General features: G+C 41.5%; 1 protein-coding gene across 3 annotated transcripts in view; it reads right to left on the bottom strand.

Moving 5' to 3' along the window:
• TBC1D9B (TBC1 domain family member 9B) overlaps positions 1 to 24,553 on the bottom strand; it is a 2,477,681-nt gene that overhangs the window by 897,433 nt on the left and 1,555,695 nt on the right. For all 3 annotated transcript variants that reach the window (XM_044069590.1, XM_044069591.1, XM_044069593.1), the window contains one exon: positions 24,124 to 24,222. In XM_044069590.1, coding sequence (XP_043925525.1) covers positions 24,124 to 24,222 — 99 coding nt within the window. The remainder of the gene's footprint in view (positions 1 to 24,123; positions 24,223 to 24,553) is intronic.

The raw sequence follows: 24,553 nt of genomic DNA on the forward strand, positions 1-24,553 counted from the left end.
CCTGGGAAAAAGTAAAACACAAGTACTTATATTAACTGCAGCAGGAGCTCCAATAGTAATAGAAGAGGATAAAAAGATAATAATGACAGATTTGTAGTACCAAAGGGCTACTGACAAGGGAGGAGGATTACACTGGTATGTACTTATATTCCACCCAAAACTACTGTAACGGAGCTAAAGAAAATTCTGGAAGAAATAATCAGATTTCTACAGGGAATATTACTTATAGGTGGAGAATGGAATTTGATTTGCAGCAATGAAGCTGTATATAGGGTGCCTGGAAGGGAAAATATAACAATGGAGGGTAGATTTTTGAGGAAATTTATGAAAATATCTGGCAAGGAAGATGTGAATTCATTAGTAGGAGTTCAGAGTGAATTTACATACTATAGCCCAAGATACGAAAACTGGACTAGACTACACAGAAGATATATTTCACATGAATACATGCATTTAATTGAAAGTTTTAATACCCATCCAATAACTATTATAGATCACACACCAACAATAACTAAAACAAAAATGAAAAGTAATGAAATAAAAAAATGAGACATTGTCGCTTTCCCACCGATCTGTTGAAAAGAAAGGAATTTAAGGAATGGGTAGTGGAAATTATTTGGGTTTTATTAGAAAAGACAGAAACTTCTGAAAATATAGCTAGGGAGTGGAATAAAATTAATGTGGAATTTAAATATAGGGTGGAAATGAAAGAAAGAGAGATATGGTTAAGAAGTAACAATTATTACTTAGAAGGTCTGACAAAGGTTAAAGTATTGCAGACTATGTCACAGAACAAGAGGAGGAGCAATTGCAAAATGCTAAACAGAAAATAAGATTACCTTGATAATATGCATGAGTTTAGAAAGACTTATGCCAAGCAACTCTTTTTTGATGATAACTCCAGAGCACAAAAACAGAAAGCAGAAAGGGTTGTTGCCAAGCTTAGGCAGCCTATAAAAAGGAAGGTAAAGAATAGTAGTGTAAAATCTTACCATAACCATAAATGTCCTTTTCCATGTTGCAGAAGTCATAACCTGAGGGATTCCCCACCTAAGTGACCCAAACGTCCAGCCAGTATACCAAAGACTTTTACTACTGAATGGTACATGTGACAATGCACATAGCAAGACAGCCAATGTAGGCCATAAAGGTGACGTTGGCACATACTATTCCTAAGAACTGAATGCCTTATTCAGAGCACAAGTCCGAGGATACGAGGTAAACATCATCATCCAGAAACAGCAAATACCAAGGGGGTAGGAGGGTGGGATACAATACTGCAACATGGAGGAGAAAGGCATCTATAGTTATGGTAAGATTTTGCACAACTATTCTTTATCTTCCTTTTTATAGGCTCCCTAAGCTTGGCAACAACCCTTTCTGTTTTCTAAGTGAGAAGTACGAATACAGTGAGACGAAACACGGCTCCCTTTCTCATAGAATACAAACCAGACCATTCGGTAAAAAATTATACTCTTTAATTTTGGTTAGCGCTTTCACCACCATGCAAGTGGCTTCATCAGACCATACAAATGATAGCAAGAGAAAGAAACACTTTATGAACTTACATTTTCAACACGTTCCACAGATGCTTCCAATCAGCATAATTATCCTATCCAATCTATTGCATTTAACATATTGCGTAGACATTCAAGTACATTGAAATAGTGTTCCAAAACTTCCTTTCTAAGGTCCAAGTTTAATTGTCACAATAAACACTATTTAAAGCATATAAATATCCCAAGCTGTAAAAGTGTAAAAGCTCCATAGTACAATAAGTTGAAAATCTATTCCAAACTTCATTCAAATGCTTACGTATTTTAAATGCTAACTCTACAAAACCCCCAAAGTGTCATCATCCTTATCACACAAGGTAGAGTGGAGGACTGTGAACCTCTTAAAAGGGGATTCAACCAGTCTATACATATACATTCAAATGTATGACTAAACACAAAAAATTCACCTTTCATCTATATAAATAAGATGAAATGCGATATAGAATGGAAGCATAGTATACCTTCCTTTATTAACCCTAATTTTAATCAAAATATATGCCCGCACATCTCAAACCTCTGCTGTGTGTTATGCTAACATCCTGTAAAGCAAAAACGGCACATTATGTTATACAGTAAAAATACCACATTACCTAACAAAAATAAAACAGATGTATAAATAATCAAAATATATAAAAATACGCTACCATAACCATATGATACTATCTGCTGAAGAGTAGACATACCATATACAAAGAATGTTAATAAGAACATAATCTAAGAAATCAAAAATAAATTCGTCAGGCCTGGCAAGCCGGTAAGTAAAAATCAACTGCCAATCATTAGCGGACCGGAGTTCCGCTGTGGCGACCCCTAACCGGGAAAAGCCGAAAGACACAAACAAACAAACAATATATATACACATTGGTAGATGTAATGTACGTAAAACATATATGTATATGAGAAGTTTATATTTAGATATGTTAGCCTATACTAATGTGTGTATAAAAACAGATGGTATACACTTGCATATGATAAAAGCAATAAAACTAAAAACTTACTAATTCTAAATATATTAGATCATAAAAACTATTCATAATGCATTATAATACATTTGCTTATAAAAATTATATCATAGAAATTCCATACAAATGCGTAGAAAGGTCTGAAATAAACCACAGATTCTTACAACTAATTATGCAGAAATATATATTCTGAATGGGCTAAATATGCTAACAAAAACTCACAGAGACATGCAATCTAAGGTCAACTGATAGTTTGACATATAAAAATACTTGACTGGATCAATTTGCTAATCATAATCAATGGCATGAGTAGGGTTTTTTATTCATCTAGGTATCCCCCTTGCATCCAAAATCGGTTTTATGGACACACTTCCATTTAGACCAGAACCTCTATCTGCACTCAATTTTTGTATCCATCTGAGTTCACTTGTCTCTGTCCTGTTTTTTAAATCACCTTTTTACTTCCAATTTCCACCTGTTCTAAAACAGGAAATAGGAAATGATGCACACTATTAGTCCGATTAATATATTTGGACAATGCACTCATGTTGTCTTGTAGCCTAATGCTATTCATGTTTTCTCTAATCTTCTCTCAGAGGGTACGGGTTGTCATCCCTACATAAAAATGTAAGCAGCAACTGCACTGAGCTAAGCAGGTAACTACTGCAATCAGCTCTCACTCGTAATCTATATTGTTTACCTGTATCCGGGTGAAAAAATATGTTATCTGTTTTAAAACCATTACACTGACTGCACTGGCCACAAGCTTTACGTTCTTCACCTGTCATATTATTAAACTCTTTCCCTCGTCGTTCACTATTATACATGTCATGTATCTCATCTTCACAAATTTTACTAAATGCTTCCAATACTGGATAATTGATAGGTATATAGCTATTATACTTCTTAAATTGTTGGTCAACAATAGCATTTTCCTTTCCATGACTCTCAGTAGCCAGCATTTTAATCATTACATTCCTAATAAATAGTTTCATATCAGTCAGAGTATCTGATAAATCAGATCTCTGAGCTGGAATGAATGACATCCCTTTGTTGATAACCATCTCTTCGGCATGGGTAAGTGTCCTTTTGGAGATATTCCATATCAAGGATCCTTCTGATGCCACATTTTCTTGATTGTAAGGTAATCCTCCATTGAGAAACATTCTTTTCTATTCATTCTCCCTCTGCTTCTTGACCTCTGTGGTTCCCTCCATTTCTCCTGTTGAATGGGGAGGGGAAGTTTCATAAAAACCTGAGATGATGGTTGTAAGGTAGTCTTCTTCCTGACAACCGGCTGTGCAGGGGGAATCTCGGTGGTAATTCCCATACTACTGGTACAGTCAGTATGGCTGGAGACTGGTACTGGTTGCTCTATTTCAATGGCATTGGATGCATTAATGTTTATGTTATCTACAGGTCGATTCTGTGTTCCCGTCTCATTAATAACGGTTGGCAATGCATCTCTTGTCTCTGGTGCTTCTACGTTGTTCATCCCATCAACACACTGGTTCATATTATCAGATCTGGGCCATGAAAAAACATGGCCCTGACAAAAATCTGCAAAATCTCTCTCAATGTTCTTTCTCTTATGTGTGGTCATCCTATGTTCATATGCTGAGACATTATCAATCACATTACTCAGCATTCGGTCTACCACTGATGCTGGAAATCCTCTATATAGTGTCTCTTGATACTTCTCCACCTCCACTCTTAACTGTTCTTCCGGTTTGAAGTATTCATTCATCAGCCTCATATAGCTCATACTGGTTTCAATATTAATGTCCTGCCATTTGGCTAATAATTCTGGATAATGAGTGCCATACGCAGGCATCTTTAACATTCTCAGGCCCCTAGGTACAATGTGAAAATGCAGGCAGGCTTCAAAATGATGTCTCTGGAGTTGTAGTCGTTTAATTTTAAACATACCATCCACTAAGCTATGAATTACAGAATGCAAAAGTATCTGGTCATAGCTCGGTCTCTTCATTTAAATCATTTCTACTTTCAGCACAGTCGGTAAAAGATTACTATCATTATTCAGAGTGTTCATTAAACCTGCATGTTTCTGACTCCTCGTTGGCTCCAAAGGATTGTAACTTAATTCTATATCATCCAGGTTAGCACCATCTGCCATGTTCCCATGGGCGAGAAAATACTAAGTAGTACAAAACAAACAAAACACCCAACTAGTCAACGAATCACTGTATAAAGCAAAAGAAGTAATCCAAGTGAGAAGTACATATACAGTGAGATGAAACAAGGCTCCCTTTCTCATAGAATACAAATCAGACCATTCGGTAAAAAACTATACTCTTTAATTTTGGTTAGCGCTTTCACCACTGTGCAAGTGGCTTCATCAGACCATACAAATGATAGCAAAAGAAAAACACTTTATGTACCTACATTTTCAACACGTTCCACAGATGCTTCCAATCAGCATAATTATCCTATCCAATCTATTGCATTTAACGTATTGAGTAGACAGGCTAGACAGGCATTCAAGTACATTGAAATAGTGTCCCAAAACTTCCCTTCTAAGGTCCAAGTTAAATTGTCAAAATGAACACTATTTAAAGCATATAAATATCCCGAGCTGTAAAAGCTCCATAGTACAATAAGTTGAAAAATCTATTCCAAACTTCGTTCAAATGCTTACGTATTTTAAATGCTACCTCTACAAAACCTCCAAAGCTTCATCATCAGTATCACGCAAGGTAGCATGGAGGACTGTGAACCTCTTAAAGGGGGATTCAACCAGTCTATACGTATACATTCAAATGTACAACTAAACACAAAAAATTCACCTTTTATCTATATAAATAAGATGAAATGCGATATAGAATGGAAGCACAGTATACCTTCCTTTACTAACCCTAATTTTAATCAAAATATATGCCCGCACATCTCAAACCTCTGATGTGTGTTATAACAACATCCTGTAAAGCAAAATTGGCACATTATTTTATACAGTAAAAATACCACATTACCTAACAAAAATAAAACAGAACAGAATTCCCCACCTAAGTGACCCAAACATCTAGCCAGTATACCAAAGACTTTTACTACTGCATGGTGCATGTGACGATGCACACAGCAAGACAGCCAACATAGGCCATAAAGGTGACGGTGGCACATACTATTCCTCAGAACTGAATGCCTCATTCAGAACACTAGTCTGGATATGAGGTAAACATCATCATCCAGAAACAGCAAATACCAAGGGGGTAGGGGGGTGGGATACAACACTGTAACATGGAGGAGAAAGGCATCTATAGTTATGGTTAGATTTTATACAACTATTCTTTAACTTCCTTTTTATAGGCTCCCTAAATTTGGCAACAATCCTTTCTGCTTTCTGTTTTATTGGTCTGGAGTTTACACGACTATTCTATGTTCTTCTATTTCTATGTTGCAGTATTCATAACTTGAGGGAGAGGACCAAAGCTCATGGAAGGGAAAGGGAGGATGGAGCAGAGGAGTCTTCTAAGAATCTATGCAGAACTTCCATAGCAAAGCCTGTTCTGGACCTGGAAATAGTGTTCAGTTTGCAATGCTTGGTGAAGGTACTGACAGAGGACCATGTAGCTGCTTCCAGAATAGATGCAGTGTCCAGACCTTTGTAGAAAGCCCCTGAAGAGACTACTGTTCTAGTGGAGTAAGCCTTAATGCAGGTAAAGTGTCTTCCAATGGGAGACATAAATGAATGAGATTGCCTTATAAATCCAAGTAGAAATACTTTGTTTGGAGACAGGTTTTCTCAGCGCCCTGGGATGGAAGGAAACAAACAATTGCTCTGATTTCCTAATAGGTTTGGTTAAGATAAAATTGGAGTTATCTGTGCACATCCAAGGAATGAAGAACCCTTTCATTATGATTTTTAGGGTTAGGAAAAAAGGTTGGCCGATGAATGGATTGGTTTAGGGTCAAGTCATTAACCACCTTGGGCATAAAGGGTTAGTATGAAGAGATACCCCATCCTTGTGGAAAATAAGAAATAGTTGGCAAGCCATAAGGGCTTGGAGTTCAGAGACTCTTCTAGCAGACGTGATGGCTACTAACAGGATTGTTTACATGTGCAACATTTTAAAGAATCTGACACTGCAGGCTCAAAGAGAGCCTGAGTTAGCTATTCCAGAACAAAATTTAGATCTCAGGGAGGTGGGACAGGTTTTCTGGGAGGTCTAATGTGACGGACATCTTTTAGAAATAGCTTAACTTCTAACCTAGAAGCTAGAGGACAAGATAAAGGCAGACATGCTGAAATGGCTGATAGATGGGCTTTAACAGAATATTAGGCCAGCCCAGCCTTAAGTAGCTAACACAAATAGGAAAGAGCCAATAGAATGTCCACTGAAAATGGATCTAGGCATTTCTTTAGACACCATATGGAGAACCTCTTCCATCTGGAAAAATAGGATCTCCTAGTGTTGGGTTTCCTGGCCTCATGCAGGACTAGAAGCACATCCTCAAAAAAAAAAAAAAAAGGTGTCAGAAAGGGATCAAAAGCCTATCAGTCAGAGTTAGATTCAGGTAGGTGAGATGTGAATGGATAAGTGATCCTTTATCTTGTGTGAGAAGATCCACCCTGTGAGGTAAATTGTGATGAGTGCCCTTGGGTAAATGCAGAAGAAGAGGGAACCAGTGCTGTTGTGGACAAAAGGGAGTCAACAACAAGATTTTTTTACTTATCCTGCTGCATTTTCAGTAGGACCTTCTGAATAAATGGGAAGGGGGAAAATGCATAAAGAAACATCCCCTTCCATGAGAAGGATAGGGCATCCACCTTTCATACTAGAGGGTCTGTGACTCTGGCAGAAAACTTTGGAAGTTGTCTGTTTATGGAGGAGGCATACCACACCGGTGGAGAATCTCCAGAAACACATCTCTGTGAAGCATCCATTTGTGGGCTTGTGTCACGGACTTGCTGAGTGTGTCTGCAAAGAAACCTTTGCTTGAGAGACAATCTCCCAGGCTTGAAGGGCCAACCTGCAAAGCAGGTATGACTTTGTGCTCACCTATTTGTTCACATGCCATATAATTGTTGTGCTGTCTGTGAATAACTTCAGGGTCCTGCAAGTAGAGGAGAATGAATGGCTGGGAGTACCAGGATCAAAGCCCTCATTCCTTTACACTGACATGTTGCTTCTTGATTGAGGGAGACCAAAGCCCTGGACTTTTAAGCAACCCAGAGTAGCTCCTCACCCCAGGTCTGAGGCACCTATGTAGAGTTTCTGAGCTGGATTTGGCTGTTGATAGGGGAATGCTTGGGTTCAGTTGAACCTACCATTGTATTTCTATCTTAATACATGGGAGAAGAGGAAGTGCAAATTTCAGAGGATGGGCATGCTGACTCCAAAGTGTTTTCAGAAACCATTGGATTTTCCACATGTGAAGTCTGGCTAGGGGTAGCATGGGAATAAGGAATGCCATGAACCTCAGTATATGCAAATACTCCCTGGCAAAGATGGAGGGTACGGGGAGTAACTGAAGGAAGTAGCTGAGCAGAGTTTGCACTTTTTGAGGAGGGATAACAGCCATCATCAGATCTGTCCTTAGTCTGCAGCCTAGGAAAATCTGATGATGGGAAGGACTGAGAGAAGACCTACTGGAATTTATGGTGAATCCCAGGCCTGGGAGGAGAGAGATAGTGAAGACTAGGTTTTCCTTGAGGGTGTCTGGGTGGACTGCTTGAATTAACAGGTCATCCAAAAAAGGATAGATCAATATTCCTTGGAGCCTGCAAAAGGCAATGACAGGAGCTAAGCATTTTGTGAATAACCTTGGTGCCATAGAGAGTCCAAAGGGCAAAGCACATAATTGAAAATGTGAGGAAGCAACAGAAAAGCATAAAAATTCCTTTATTGAGGATGAATGGGAATATGCAAGTAAACATCTTTGATGCTCAGAGTGACTGGGGAAGCCGAAGAGGGAAAGCATTTGAAGAATAAGCATACGAAAAGTTGGCACTTTCAGAGGTCTAAGATTGGTGTCCAAGGATCATCTTTTCTGGGAACTAGGAACATCCTTGAATAAAACCCTTTTCCTTTTTATAATGGTGGGACTTCTTGAATGGTTCCATAATTTAGCAAGTCCTCTAGGATTTAAGGGAACAGATGAACCTGATCCCGAGGAGGTTGTGGAATACCCATGAAGGATGGGACAGACTTCCATACCATGTAGTAGCCATTTTGGACAATGGAAAGGACCCACTTGTCAGTGAAGATACTTGCCCAAGAGGGAGGAAAAGAAGCTCTCTACACCCTAGAGAATGCTAACTTCTGTGCGGTCATGGAGACATGGTTTAAAGCCGTGGGGAGCACGCCAACAGTGCAAGATTATAATGTCTTCCACACATTTAGACCAGCTACTACACAGGCAGGGACTAAAGGTGGAGGTGTCTCTATTTACATCAATAATAAATATAACTCAGGGCTGGTCAAACAGGACAATGCACTTGAGCTGCTCCATGTTCAAATCACCATAGGTAAAATCCAATACCACTTCTTTGCAAGCTACAGGTCCCCCTTTATGAACCAGGAAATCCATACCATGTATTTAGAAACACTCACCATCCAACCCAATACCATATTCATGGGTGCCTTTAATTACTCCACTATTAACTGGGAATCCTATACAACAACAAATTTACAGGCAGAGAGATTCCTGGATTTTGTAAACACAAACTCCCTGGACCAGATGGTCAATACACCAACCAGGGGTGCAACCATACTGGATTCGGACCTTACTAATATGGGAAAGTGCTGCACATCCCCTACTGTAATGTCTTCCCTGGTAAAGTTAGACCACAAAAAGGTGTCCTCTAAAGTAAAAATAAAATTGGGAACCCCAGCTAAACCCGGAATATTCAGGAACTACTCTAAGGCTAACCTCCTGCTATGAAGTGATGTTGTTGTTGTTGTATCTTTCAGCTTTTCCCGGTTAGGGGTCGCCACAGCGGAACTCCGGTCCACTAATGATTGGCAGTAGATTTTTACATGCCGAGTTGCCAGCCCTGATGTACAACCTTCAACTAAGGTACGCCCATTTATGCATGTCTCCACACAGAAGACGCTTTAGCTGAGAATCTAACAAGACAACGTCTTACTGTGAGGCGACAATGCTACCGCAGCACCACCACAGTTACCTGGCAAAATTTCAAGCCCCCATAAACCCTGAGAACACTGCTACCTCTGCAGAAGTGTTCACAGAAACCCTGTACAAGCATGTTAAAAGCTGCATAGAGGTGGCTGTACCCACCAGTAAGAACTAGAGAACTAACTAAAAAAACAAACCACCCTAGTGGGATCACAAAATCAATAGGCTGTATAACAGAAGGAAGAAATCATGGGAAGAATTAGGAGGTGCACACCCAGCAGGATAAAAGCACTCTCATCAAATTAAAGAAACAACTCAGATGACAAAGTCTACCAAAGCCAAATTTGAGGTAAATTTGGTCCCCCAGGCCAAGGACAACCACAAGACATTCCTTAGCTATGTCCGCAACCTCAAAGGCAATACAAAATTGTGGGCAGAGCTCATTGTAAATGGAGCCGCCTATATTGAGCCAAAAGATAGAGCAAACCCACTGGCTGATAAATTCAGCTCCAACTTTGCCTCCCCCCCCTCAACCTTCCCTCAGGAAAAAACATCAAATACAACTCCACCTACTATCACTAGGGAACAGGTCCTTACTGCTCTCTCTAAGGCCAAGAACGCTGCATCAATGGGCCCAGACAATATAAGAGGATGCCTTCTAAATAGCATGAAACATGACTTATCAGGGACCCTGGAATTACTATTTAACTGTAGCCTTCAAACAGGCTTTGTGCCTCATGAATGGAAAATAGCAACAGTTATCCCTCTGCATAAAGGTGGGCCATCTACAGACCCTGGAAACTACAGACCAGTAAGTCCTACTAGTCTTATACAAAAGCCATGGAAAGAATTATCATGGAAATTATCAATAGTGATATAGTAAACCTCCAGACACAGGACCCAATCCAGTATGTTTTTTTCAAGGGCAGATCATGCCTACTTTACCTGGTGGACTTCTTTAAGAAGGTAACCAAAGCAATGAATGAGTGCAAAATGGTTCACACTGTCTACCTTGACCTGGCCAAGGCATTTGACACAATACCCCACTCAAAACATTCTTGATAAACTCAAGAGGTTAGGTACAAACTCGTACGTCATCCGGTGGACAGCCAGCTGGCTCCCAGACAGGAATCAGGAAGTTAAATTGGGGAGTCCACCTCTACAAAGAGGCCTGTCACAAGTGCAGTCCCTCAAGGATCAGTCCTTGGACTGTTCCTTTTTGGCATTTACTTCGCTGAAGTCAAACCCAATGCCAATGGTCTTTGGTTGACTAAATTTGCAGATGATTGCAAATTAGGAGCTATCATTAAATCCCACACTGACAAATGTTTTCAAAGAGGGGCTGACACAGACAAACAACTGGTGTCAGAGCCATGGACTAAAACTAAATGCCAAAAAATGCATAACAGTATCATTTGGGAAGTCATCTACCCCTGGTGACTATCATATTGACAACACACCCCTTAGAGTTGATCCAGTAGTTAGGGACACACATTAATAGTAATCTAGCCTTTGACCATCACGTGTCTACAGTAGTGAGGAAATTGTTCTATGTTGCTCAACTTGTAAACAATCTAAATCCAAGGAAGTCACTGTTCCACAGTATTCGGCATTCATCAGACCTGTCATTGAGTAGAATGCCCCCTTTGGTATGTACCTAACAGGCATATCCAACAACTGGAACATCCACAGAGGTTCCACACTAAAAGAATATAGGGTATAAATAAAATGTCCTATGCAGACTGCCTCAAGGCCCTATCCCTGTATTATGTCTCCTACAGGCTTTTGAGGGGAGATCTATGCCTGACATACAGGACATTCTCAGACCCCACTCTGATAATCTCCTGCATATCCACAAAACAAACAGCACCAGAATTACTCATTCTAAAGACTTAAACCTTGCCTGTGATATAAATAGAACCTGCTGGAGAAACAGGTATGTATCCTAGAGACTACCCAGTCTATGGAACAGGCTCCCCATCCATGTGAAGCAGAGTTCCTCCCTAACCCAATTCAAGTGCAACTTGGACAATTTGATGGGGAACAGGAAATTCATCCCTGGTGTGGCAACTATGTCTCTAATGGACACATGCAACCTGTAAATGGTTCATTTCACAATCCTCTGCTTACACTTACCAAGGGTTTCTGAACTTGTCAGAGATTTGGGATGCATGGCTAGGGTTAAAATGGCCCTTGTGGTAGTTAGCCTAGTAAACACATATGATCCTATGATTCTACAGGTGCTGGGAAAGGGGAATGGTGAGAGATTTGCCAGGTACTCACAGACTACTTGGCCTGTCTGGAAAGGTGGTCTTTTGAGCAAGGGGCTGGAAGTTGAGAATTTGGATTCTTTGACACAGAGAAAAGCATCCAGAAAAGCAGGCAGAACAGGCGGGATGGCCTAGAGAGATGAAGAGTCCATCTGCAACAGATCATATCTCTTTTTAACTACTGATACTTGACTACTTTCCCATCTGAAGAAATCTCTTATTCTAAAAATAGTTTCTCGAATGGTCAAAATCTTCCTCTGTAGAATCCCCACTGATAGAATCTAATTCAGGGGAAGCATAGCCTAGAGATGACTATTTGAGATGTGTAAATTAATGCCTCATCTGATGAAGACGTTTCTTCTTCTCCAGAAGCCTCCTGTTCCTCTACACATCTCCTAAGAGTGGTGGAAGGAGCAGTAAAGGAAGGTTGGACAGTGGATGGATTTAAAGCAAGGAAGGCATTAAGGATTCCCTGTCAGAAGGCCTGCCAATCTGAGGAAGGATCCTGGGAACAGGAAGCATGTTTTTGCTTTAATTTCTCCTTACCAAAGTAGAAGTATCCCCAAGACTGTCAGGAAATAGCCAACATAGGCCTAGGTTCTTGGGTGGGCATTAGGATAACTTAAGATAGAGGAGCTGGAGGGGCACTGCAAGGGACATTCAAAGTACTGAGCTGTAGTTCCCCATTACCATACTGGACATCTGCGCTGCCTCTGCAGACATGCTAGTGGCACCCTCAAATGGCTTCCGAAATGGTACCACTGCACATTGGAACCAGAGATTGAATGGGCCTGTGAGCCTACAATGGCCACAAGAGGAACATCTGAATCCAGAGGCACAGCTGAAGATTCAGGCCTGATCTTCTTGGCCTTCTTCTTCAGTAGCTCACGGGATGGCCCTACGGTGCCCTCCATACCAAAAGTTAGCCTTTTAAGCCATTGATTCTCAACGTAAATATTAAGAGCTGACAAATGAACTAAGAAGCATTTTGGGAAAAGAACACCTGGCAAATCAGGCAAGACTTGTAATCGTGCTCGGACCCTAAACAAAACAAACACTGATTGTGGCTATCTTTGTGTGGAATCTGATGTACACAAAGGCACTTGCCCTTCCTAGATGACATTAACCTCAAGAAACATGCAGCAGCAAAAAAGAAACTAAGATTTTTCCCCAATGGGGCACTTATCTGAAAACAGTAAATACTCGGTGATCAGACAAATGGTAGAAGCTGACGTTCAGACTGGTGGCAGTGAAGTTCTGAGGAACTGTATGTGCTGGCACCAGATTTATAGCCAACGTTAATTGCCTTGCTATGTGCAATGTTGCACGTACCATGCAGTAACAAAAGTCTTTGGTATACTGGCTGAATGTTCGGGTAGCCTAGGCAGGGAATCCTTCAGGTTATGAATACTGCAATTTAAGAATAGGACATCAAGAGATCGAGGTACTAGAAATATTTCCAAAATTTTATGAAAGTGTGTATAAAGTAGAGAAATATGGAAATTAAGATAAGATACAAACAGAAATGTTTATGTAAGCATTAAATATGCCAAAATTAGAGGTAGATAAGGCGCAATTACTAACAGTTAGGATAGAGGGGAATGAGATTAAAAAATGGTGATGTATAATCAACCACAGGTTAAGTCTCCAGAAATGGATTGCATTCCCTGTAGAGGTTTTGATGCTAGGAAAAAAAATCTGATAAAGATCTGGAAGGTTTTGTTTAACATTCTGGAAGAAAGGGGTTGTGTCTGTAATACCTGAAGAGGGCAGGACCTATCAGATCACGCTTCGTGCAGGCCAGTTTTTGAGACAGTTTCAAATCCTTCCAGGATACAAAATTAATGAAGATAAAACAAAGGCAATAGCTGTAAATTATACATGCACATATGAACTGTTCAACATTATCCATATTTATTGGGACATGATAAAATGAAGTACTTAGGAGTACAGATTAAAAAGGATTTTGGTGTGTAAGCTAAGGATATGTGGGAAGAGACTAAACAAAACACATAATACAAAAACTGAGAAATTGGAAGCTCTGTTTTATGGATATGGATAGCAAGATAAAAGCAGTTAAATGTTTTTAGTCTGTTTAGTTTTATACAATGGTCAGGCATATTTTTTATCAACCAGAGGAGAAGCTGTGGATAGCAACTAAGAGCTGAAAAATGTTATCTGGGAGGGGAAGACGGCAAGAATCAAGTGGGATAAGATAATTCTTCCAACAGAATAAGGTGGATTTGGATTACCCAATTTGAAGAAGTATTTCAGAGCTACACAGTTAAGTTTCCTATACACAGCTCAAGCAGAAACTTATAATTCAAAGTTAAAAGCGATGATGACGAAAATGGGAAGCTCAAAAAACAAGGAGACTGGGATTTTGGATGCAGAGGAAAATAACAATAGTGATATAGAATATTATATTCATGAAGTAGCAGAAAGTATTTTAAGAACTAAGCCAACACAGGAATGGCGAAAGGATATTCTGTCAATGGGGAAGACTGCAATCAGAGATACACTGGCAAGAAAGTTTGTTAGTGCAGCACTATATCCAGTACTGGTGGTCAAATACTGATGTGACGAAGAGGCTGGTGGAAGTGGGCAAAGCAGAGTCATAAAGAAATGGAGGTTTGGGAAAATGGCAAAAACTTCCAACAGCTGAGCAAGTATACTGTAAATAGCAATACAGAATATGTACAGATAATTTGGAAATACTGCATTATTTAGGGCAAGTGAGGGAACTCTAGAAATCTGAGGGAGGACACATGGACTTCAGAAGGGTGAAACTTTATGGCTAAACATAAGTAAAATACTTTTTTTGGGAAGAAGGTTTCGCAACATTATTTGAGGCAGTAATAAAGTGAAGATTAGCAAAGAGGTTCAAGGATGCTTGGGACACATGAAAGGAAAAAGAAGTTATGTACCTATCATAACGTTCAATGTTTGTTGTCCTTCATCTCGCCTTCCTTCTTGCTGGTTGGGTTCAGAGCCGATCCTCGGCTCCGCCTCTGCCGCTTACTATAGCTCAAGAGCTTATACTGGCTCGAGGCTAACCCCTATCCCAATATGCCTAGTGGTAGCTACCCAGATCTCGTTTGTGATAGCCCACACTAGACAATAATAGTAAAATGCAAATTTTACTAAGCTCTTACACATAAGGAAACCTTGTGTATAAAGGAACAATCCACATTCAAAGGTTAGGAAGGAAAAAGGAAAAAACAAGGCATGGTCAACTAACCTGGTATGTCAACTGGAAACTCAGCCAGTGTAACCAATAAAGGAATTCCTCTCGATCCTCCAGGAAGGGGGAAGTAGGGGGGACACAAGAAGGAAGGCTAGATGAAGGACAACAAACATGGGAACGTTATGGTAGGTACATAACTTCTTTATGTTATGTTGTCCCCATCTCGCCTTCATTCTTGCTGGTTGGGACCACGTCCCCAGCACCTGGTTCTTGGGTGGCTCACTGGAATAAACTCTTCAGGACCGTGGAACCAAAGGATGCCCTGTTCTGGGAGACCACATCCACTTTGTAATGAGTGATAAAGGTATGAGGATTTGCCCAAGTTGCTGCTGCACAGACTGAATCTTAAGGCAATTTGGCTTGGAAGGCAACAGAGGTAGCCAAGGCCCTGGTTGAGTGTCCTCTGGCTTTCTCTGGAAGCTTCTTGTTATGCAAATCATAAGTACAGATGATTGTATCTGACAGCCACTTTGATAAGGTCACTTTTGAAACTGGAGAACCTTGTTTATTGTCAGCAAAGGATACAAACAATTGATCTGATTTTCTAAAGTCCTTGGTCCTGTGTAAATAAAAGTGTAATTCTCTATGAACATCCAACTGATGGAGTCTATATTCTGCCTTGTTGCCATAATTGGGGAAGAATACAGGAAGCTCGATGGACTGATTTAAATTATAAGCTGAACACACCTTTGGCAAGAAGGAGGGATTGGTTCTGAGAGAAACTCTATCTTTGTGGAAGATGAGATACAGCAGGTGAATAGATAAAAGCCTGTAATTCTGAAACCCGTTTAGCTGAGGTGATGGCAATCAAGAAGAGGGTTTTCCAAGACAGAAATTTCAGGGGACAAGATGATGCCGGTGCAAACAGTGGAAGAACCAGAGAGGCTAAAACAATGTTTAGGTCCGGGGGGGTGGTTCTCTTACCGGGGGCCGTAAAAGGGTTGTACCTAGTAAGAATGCTCTGCACAGCTTATGGGACATGATATTAGAGCCCAACTCTCCCACATGAAAATTGGAGATGGCAGCCAGTTGGACCCTAATGGTAGCTGCAGCTGCCCCTTGTTCGAACATTTCGGCCAGGAATCAAGAATCTTGGGAACAGGAGCAGTGAAGGGATCAATATAATTTTTCTTTGCCCAATAAGAGAACCTCTTCCATTTGCTAGCATAAATCTTTCTGGTAGTGGCTTGTGAGAAGACACCAGGATGTGCTGTACTGCCAGGGAAATGTTGGGGAGCCTGGCTAAGACTGCAAGTGGAGAAACCAAGATGTCAGCTTGAGAGTTTGGAGGGAGGGGTGGAGCACACCCGACTGATGTATCAGGAGGTCCGGAACTGGGTCCAGGATCCAAGGCTCCACTTGCAGATGATGGCAAAGAAATGAGAACCATATCTGATGAGGCCTGGATGGGAAATAGGAAATTCACCCCAGGGATCGCTTCTGTGGCTCTGCTCGACAGGGGCACAGGAAAATAATTTTCTTGGGTGGCGAAAGCCAGGGTACATTTTTGGCTACGCTTATATAGGCCCTAGGACCAATAGCCTAGTACCTACCTATGAACCTATGTAAGGAGCAATGAGGATGAGCTTGCAACCCAGCAACTTTGCTTTCTGAAGTACCTTGGGGATCAGAGGAAAAGGTGGAAAGGCATAAAGTAGTCCCGGAGGCCAGTCATGAACAACTGCATCCCTGGGTGACTGTCCCAGTGGGGGGACTAAGGTGAAATAGCTGCTGCATTTGTTGTTGAGGGGAGTGGCAAAAAGATTGCAGCATGGCTGGCCCCATTTGTGAAAAATCAAGTCCGCAGCTTCTTGCTTCAGGGACCACTCATGAGGCATGAAGATAGCCCTGCTGAGCCTGTTTGCTGTCACAATGGATTTCCCAGGAATGTGCATCGCAATCAGAAAACACTGGGAAGACATTGCCCATTGCCATTCTCAAAGGGCCTCCCGAAACATGGGGTAAGATCTGGTCCCGCCTTGTTTGTTGATGTACCACACCACTGACATATTGTTTGTCTGAATTGCAATAGTTCCGGTAGGTAGAGAGTCTTGAAGTGCTTGCAATGCCAGAAGCACCGCTCTCAACTCTAGAACATTGATGTGCAAGTGGTACTCATGTGGCTGCCACATTCCTTGGACAGTCTGTCCCAGATAATGCCCCCCCACCCTATCTGGGAGGTGTCCATGGTCACTGTGGCTACTGGTTGGGGGTCTAGAAAGGGTCTGCCCAGAGTCACCTGGGGGAAGACAAGCCACCATACTAAGTCCTTTTTGCAGGATTCCATGACCGAGATCATATGTGACATCGGTAAATCCTGGAACGACCATTGAGCGAAAAGAAGCCACTGCAGAATTCTCATATGGAAGCGAGCCATAGGGACTAGACTAATTGCTGCAGCCACTGAGCCCAGGACTTTCAATACTTCTCTTTCCTGAACTCTTTTCTTTTTCATGATGAATGAAACTTGCTGACAAATGGTTGACACCCTGTCTTGAGGCAGCTTTGCTATCATGGCTCTTGTATCTAAGTCTGCCCCAATGAAGGTAATACACTGACAACGCAACAAGGCAGACTCTTTTAGTAGTTTATGGTGATGCCTAGCTGGGAACAGGTTTGAATTGTGTAGTCCCGTGCTTTGATCAGTTGATGCTTGGTGGTAGCAGTGAGGAGCCAGTGTCTAAATATGGAAACACCTGGAATCCTAGACATCTCAGGTGAGCCCTGACCACTGCCATACACTTGGTGAACACCCTGGGGGCTGTGGTGAGACCAAAGGGCAGAGCTCTGAACTGATAATGACTGGCTCCCAACTGGAAGCGTAGGAATCTCCTGGATAGCCTGTCCATTTTTATGTGGTAGTACGCATCCTGGAGATCGATGGAGCACATCCAAATGTCCTGACCCAAAAAGGGAAGAATGGACTGCAGTGTTACCATCCGGAACTTCTCTTTTTTACTGATTTGTTTAGCTTGTTGAGATCTAAGATGGGTCTCCAGTCCCCTGTCTTTTTTGGAACTAAAAAGAACCTTGAGTAAGTTCCAAATTTGATTTGGTCTGCAGGGACTTCTTGGATGGCTCTTTTTTCTAGCAACCTTTGTACTTCTAGGTTTGCTTGATCCCAAAGATTGGGTGGAATGTCTGGGAGTGACCGTTTTGTTCTTGAGGGGGGTAACTGGGAAAAGGGAATTTTGTAACCCCTGGATATTACTGACAGTACCCATGCATCTTTCATAATAGTTTGCCAGGCTGCTGGATACAATGATACTCTGCACCCGACTGCCTCCAGAGGCAGACAGTCGGGTCTCCCTTCAGGAGTGCTGGAAGGGCCTAGCAGAGAAAGTATCTCTGTCGCCCTGTTGTTGCGGACCCCCCCCCCTGCCACGAGGCTGCCGTCTTCCGTTAAGATTTCCCCCTCTGCCCCTGAGGGAAAATTCTCCATGTGTGTCAGGCGAAGCTCCCTGGGATTTTCAAAACCACATTTTCACACTCTTCTGACCTTTAGGGTAGGGTCTAGATGGAGTGGAAAAACAGACTCCCACGGCAGACAGAGTCTTGTCATCCTTTTCACACCTGGTGAGAGTCTCTTTTACCTGAGGCCCTAACAAGGATGAGCCATCAAAAGGGGTACTGGTAAAGGAGGACTTGAAGGGGTTCCGAAAATTGACAAAGGTTCATCCAGGACTGTCTCCACAAAGCAACTCTGGTGCCTGCTGCCCTACTTGGTCCATCTGCCGCATAAGAAATGAGCCTCATGGAGGCGTTAACCAATGAAGTCAAGGTCGAAAGCTGGGAAGCCGGCCTGTTCGCAACTCCCTCAGCTGTAGGATCCTGCAGGGTATCTCCCAACTCTTTTAGGAGATCCCTCTGAAGTCACATGAAGTGTGACAAATAATTCAACAACCTGAGTGTAAAGGTCGCTGAGGAGAACGTATGCTATCCATACCCGTCCATCGTATGGGACTCCTTGTTCGGTGGATGGACAGATGAAGTTTTCGCAAGTTCCTTCTTAGTGGCTGCTGCCACCACCATAGCATCAACAGGAACCCCTTTGGAAAGAAAGGACTTGTTTTTGGGGGCAGTTGTAAATTTATCTGGTCTCCGCGGAACTGGTTCCATGGTCTCTGGAGCGCTCCAAGCCTTCCGACTCACTACAGACAAAAGTGGGTCAAAAGGCGGAGACACCCAGGAGGTGGATGGTCAGGAACCAAATGCATCCAGGGGGACCGACTCATCCTCAGAAGGGGCTAGGGACTTCTAGCTACCCCTCTGTCTAAGGATTTCCAAGATGTCCAAAAAGGAGACATCCTTAGAGGGGGACCCTTCTGATTCATCCAAGTCTGTGTCTGAAGTGATGGACTCAGGGGAGTCCAGATGCTTCCTTTTACATTTTTTCTTCTGAGGGACCTCCTCCAAATGTTCAGGGCGGTTTTGGAAGAGGTAGGGCCACCCAATGGAGCATCCTGGGGCATAGGTTCCCTATGCTTGGAGGTGGGGGGGGTCAAAGGCAGGCACAGGCATTGAGGGAGAAGGAGCCGATGGAGCCAAGGGTGGAGCAGTCTCCCGGAACAGTACACTCATCACCTTGAAGGTGCCACTGTCACAAGCTGAAGGAGCCTCCAGCTCCGAAGAGCCCGGAGAACTCCTGCGAACTGAGAGTGATGACTCAGATGATGATGTGGGAGCCAAGCTCACCTGTGCCAAAGCTCTGAGAGGGAAAGCATGGTCAGACAAGGGCCTGATACCACTTCCCCCCTCTGAGCCGATGAGACAGCTTCAGCACCCAGATCCCTCGATGGACTGAGACATCGAGGAAATCAGAGCGGGAGTTGGAACTGATAAAGGAGAAGTAACCGGAGCTGACGATTCCACCACCACGACGTCCATGCACTCCGGCTCCGAGTTCAAGAGACTTGGAGGATAAACCGATACAGAAGCTGGATGGGGTGAAGGAGCCAATTCTATATGGGCTGGGCTCGATAACAATTTGGCAAGTGCCTGTGACTTGAGGAGCCTGTTAACCACTCTCTCAACACCATGGTCCGAAAGGCTGGAGGACCGAGAGGAGTGAGAGGAGGACCAGTGACTGCCTGCCACAGAATGCAACAAAGGAGACTGTGGAGCAGAAAGCACCAGCTCCAAAGAGGGAGACCTGGTTGTTTTATGTGCCTGGACTGGCTCCGAAGTCACTGATGGAGATGCCGGACACACCGCTTTGTCGGAGCCGACACTGGAAACTGACAGAGCCGAAGATTTGTCAGCAGATTTGGGTTTGGGAGAGTTGTCAGACTGTTTTGCTGGCTGAGGAACCAGAGAGAAAAAGGATCCTGAAGGTTCTTCAAGAGGTCACACAGAATTAGTTTATTTTTTCTCTCATGCAGGACTCTAGAACTGAAAAGATGACAGATAAAACATGAGTCCTGCAAGTGAACAGCTCCTAAACAGTATACACAGCTTGTGTGCCCATCCGTAAGGGACATTTTTTGGCAGCACGAGTCACACTTCTTAAAGCCGGAGGGTTTTGACTCTTTGGACATGCTGGATAAACTAGGAAAACACAAACAGCAAAAATAAGGCTGTAACGGCTAGCAATACATAACTACAAACACTATCAACAAACAAGGATATCTTTTTTTTTTTTTTTTTTTTAAGAAAAAGAAGAGGAAGCCTCTAAGTAAAATGACAACTCCCCCAATAGGAGAGCCTCTAACTTAAATGGCTAAAAAGAAAGAAGAAACAAACCCTCTAAGTTAAACGGGCTTAAGGGGAAAGCAAGGCCTAAGAAAACGACAGCCAAGAACAACCAAAAAAACAACAGCAGAGGGAGGTCAGAAGGTTGTTAGTCTAAACGACGGCTAAGATAGACACCAACAAGGTAATTAAACTGCTAATACTCCTGGTAAAAGAAGACAGCAAAATATAAAAAAACGAAATACTTAGCCTGAGCCAGTAATCGCAATCTCGACGCTGCAAGCGGCAAACAAGATCGGAGTAGCTACGTTAGGCATGTTGGGATAGGGGTTAGCCTCAAGCCAGTATAAGCTCTCGAGCTATAGTAAACGGCCGAGTCACAGCTGAGCATCGGCTCTGAACCCAACCAGCAAGAACGAAGGCGAGATGGGGACAACATAACATGAATGGTCCTGGGTCAAGTGGAAAGGAAAATAAGGTGATCTTTACATCACCCCTCTGACATAAACAATGTTTTCTGGTATAAAAAAAAAAGGCATGCCCCACAGTGCAACATACATGAACTGGTCTGCCATGTTGGGTGTCACCATTTGGGTACACTATGTGACGCATATGTATGGAGTTCCTCATTTACATATCATTATGCACTCAGCATGCACTGTAGACCTCACTATTTTGCAATATTTGGGTAAGCTAAGTAGACAGTAGTCTTTTTGTCAGTATGCATGTACATTCATAAACTCAGGCCTAGAAAGCTGACATGTGCCAAATACACCAACAACACAGCTAATAGTCAAGATAAAGCACAACATGGTGACAATCTGTGAAAGCTTGTACTTGTAATATAACCCTTGATCTCTGTTATGGAATCATAAAATATGACTTCTGCTAGGTTAAACTGCAGTACAGTATTTATGGGTGGACACCACACCAGGTGGTAGTAAGTTGCTATAACAGATTTCAAATGCTTTTAACATGCCCTATTTAACTACTTTGACAGTCACCGTGAAACAGGGTTATCCTGCAGTTAAGAATATTGGCAGAGCAATATACAATGGTAATCTCTTCAGGGATATGGTAGTTATTACAATTAAAGAACATAATGCTGTTATATGAGTAATACAAGAGAGTTACTGGTACTTTAGGAGTTTATTGGTAGTCTTGCATTAGTTCTTCATGTACTGCCCAGCTGATTGCTGCAAGATCTAGTCAGTTTGGTCAAGACTTGGCTAGGGGTATAAATCATTAAGAAACCAAGTGAAAGATCAGAGATTACTTCTGAGATTCAAACTCCTCAAAAAGCTTCTCATTCTGAAATTATCAGACTGCAGTCTTGTCAAATTTAAAAGCCATGAGAGCAAATAAACTGCAGGGTATGGTTCCAAAATCATAGCTTTTTAAGTTTATGCTAATGAAGTGGAACCAAACTGGCAAGTCAGATCTGCTTCAGATAACTGTGCACAACTGAACCCCACAACTTCTCTACAAGACTGTAAGCAATGCACAGTCTTAACACACCACAAATTTGGCTGTGCCTGAAGGGGCTCTTCCTAAATGCTTCAAAGTTACAATTATTGTTAATGGGCAAGAAATGCCTAATTACAATAAGTAGAACCTGCTATGTCGGCCTTTCTGCAAGCATCTTAACTGCAATGTAAGATAAAATTATGGGAGCATTCTGGAACAACATATGACACTATCTCAACACTACCAGTAAAGTTAATAATTGTCTTGGTCTGTTCTCCAAGATTAGAAGTAATCTTAACTGGATTTAAAAGCCAAGGTTCTAGGTTACACCATTTTACTGTTCCACTTACCTTTTGGTGGCATCACAATTTCTAACCCAAAAAGGGCAACAAAAAAATGCAGAGAGTTTTTAAATAGACTAAAAAAACAGCAATTTATCTTCATGAAAGAGACACTACAGCATTTGCTCAGTTCAAGTGTCTGTCTCTAATGGGAAACTTATTTCAGTTAAGACAAGCATACCCCTGTACTGATGAGCACTTTTCAGAACAACCTAATGTGATATTACTTACATGGACAGTCCCTCAGAGGTGGAAAGCTCTTCCTGGCCATCCAAGTACAGTAAATGTCTCGGTGACAAAATAACACAAATCCTCTGAACCTTAAAATATTTCCAAAATGTGGACTTAGCTACAGCAAGTTCATAAGCTACCTTCATCACCTATATCCAACAGCACCAGAAAATTTATAGCCCCCTTTCCTCCAAAACATTTCCTACTCCTACTGCCTCTTCTTCCTTTCATTCTTTACCTAGCTGCCTATGCACCTGTGCTTCCAACCCTCCATTAATTTACCTTCTGTTTCTTTACCTACGAGAAGGTAAATACCAAAATGTTTAACCCGATTAGCATACTACTGTTGACATTTTCTTTTCACCTTGTGTCACATTAACATTCACCTCACTTGAGTATACACTTTTGTTGTTACTCTAACATCAATGTATTCAGCTCTCAAATATCCCAGTGATGGTGATACCGTTATCTCAGCACCTTGCTCTGAATCACCATAATCTAGCAATTCACCTACTACATCTCCCCAGTATACAATTCACAATCCTCCCTTTATTTAATCTCAGTTAATCAACAAAGTCGAGAGCAACTTTAATATACATCAACTACTATTATTTACTTTACATATACAATGTTTAGTCCAGGACACATCTACTGTGGTTACATCCCTGTAGGACAGAGACAACATCTCCAATTACTTTACTTTCGAGTATGAATTATTTGCAATGTGAATTATACATTAAAGCATCACTATAAACTATCATCTCTTATCTCTCTACTTATTTATACCTTTCTGTATTTTACCCAGGATGAAATTATCTAATCAGTACATACTTTATGAAAAATATTTGTTTTATGTAGGAATTTTTTTGCCTTGTGTCCCTTTTAAGCAGACACTGCCAAGCTGACTAAACAAGTTAGCCAAGTAAATGAATGAATGGATAAACAAAAGATCCATTATAAAGATCAAACTTTAGCACTTCTACTACAAGTAATATGATGACTACATTTAGCCAACAGGCAACAATATGCATCACAAGGCCACTGCAACAATATGTGACATTTATGTGCATGGTATGTACATCATTACTGAGCCTCAGCTTCATTGCATGTTGTCCCCACTTCTTTGATTATAAGAAGTTAATCACATCTCTCATATAACTTGTCACTACTGCAAAACAGTTCTACAGCATCACTAGTTATGCATAATATAATATAGTAATAAACCTTTGTGAAGAAATTCTAGGTTTCTCTCATACCCACCACACTTCTCTTTGCAGTGTCCTCCAAAGACTGGATCACTTTTAACCGTTGTTTGAACCTCATCTGTTCAATAACATCTGCTTTCAGGCTACCAAAGTTCTGCAACACAAAGAAAGAGATAGACCAGAGAAAAAAATATTTCAATTAAAAATAACTACTTTCTGAAAATAAACAAAGATTACAACAGCTCAGAGTATTTACTCACTAATTCCACTTTTCACATTTAACAGCTTTAACCCATTCTGATGTCTGTGGCCTTAAAATCATTTTATGTAATATCTGTACACAATCCACAGGTTGTTGAAATTTTAGTTTTCCTTTCTTTTAATGCTGTTTTTTGGTTTATGGCATACACCGATATACTAACACAAGATTAACAGAGCATCAAATATCCTGTTTTTTTCCAACTATAACCTATAATGCTATCACA

The sequence above is a fragment of the Protopterus annectens genome, chromosome 4.part0, assembly GCF_019279795.1.
Source record: "Protopterus annectens isolate FY-2018-M chromosome 4.part0, PAN1.0, whole genome shotgun sequence".
In the NCBI taxonomy this organism is placed as follows: domain Eukaryota; kingdom Metazoa; phylum Chordata; order Ceratodontiformes; family Protopteridae; genus Protopterus; species Protopterus annectens.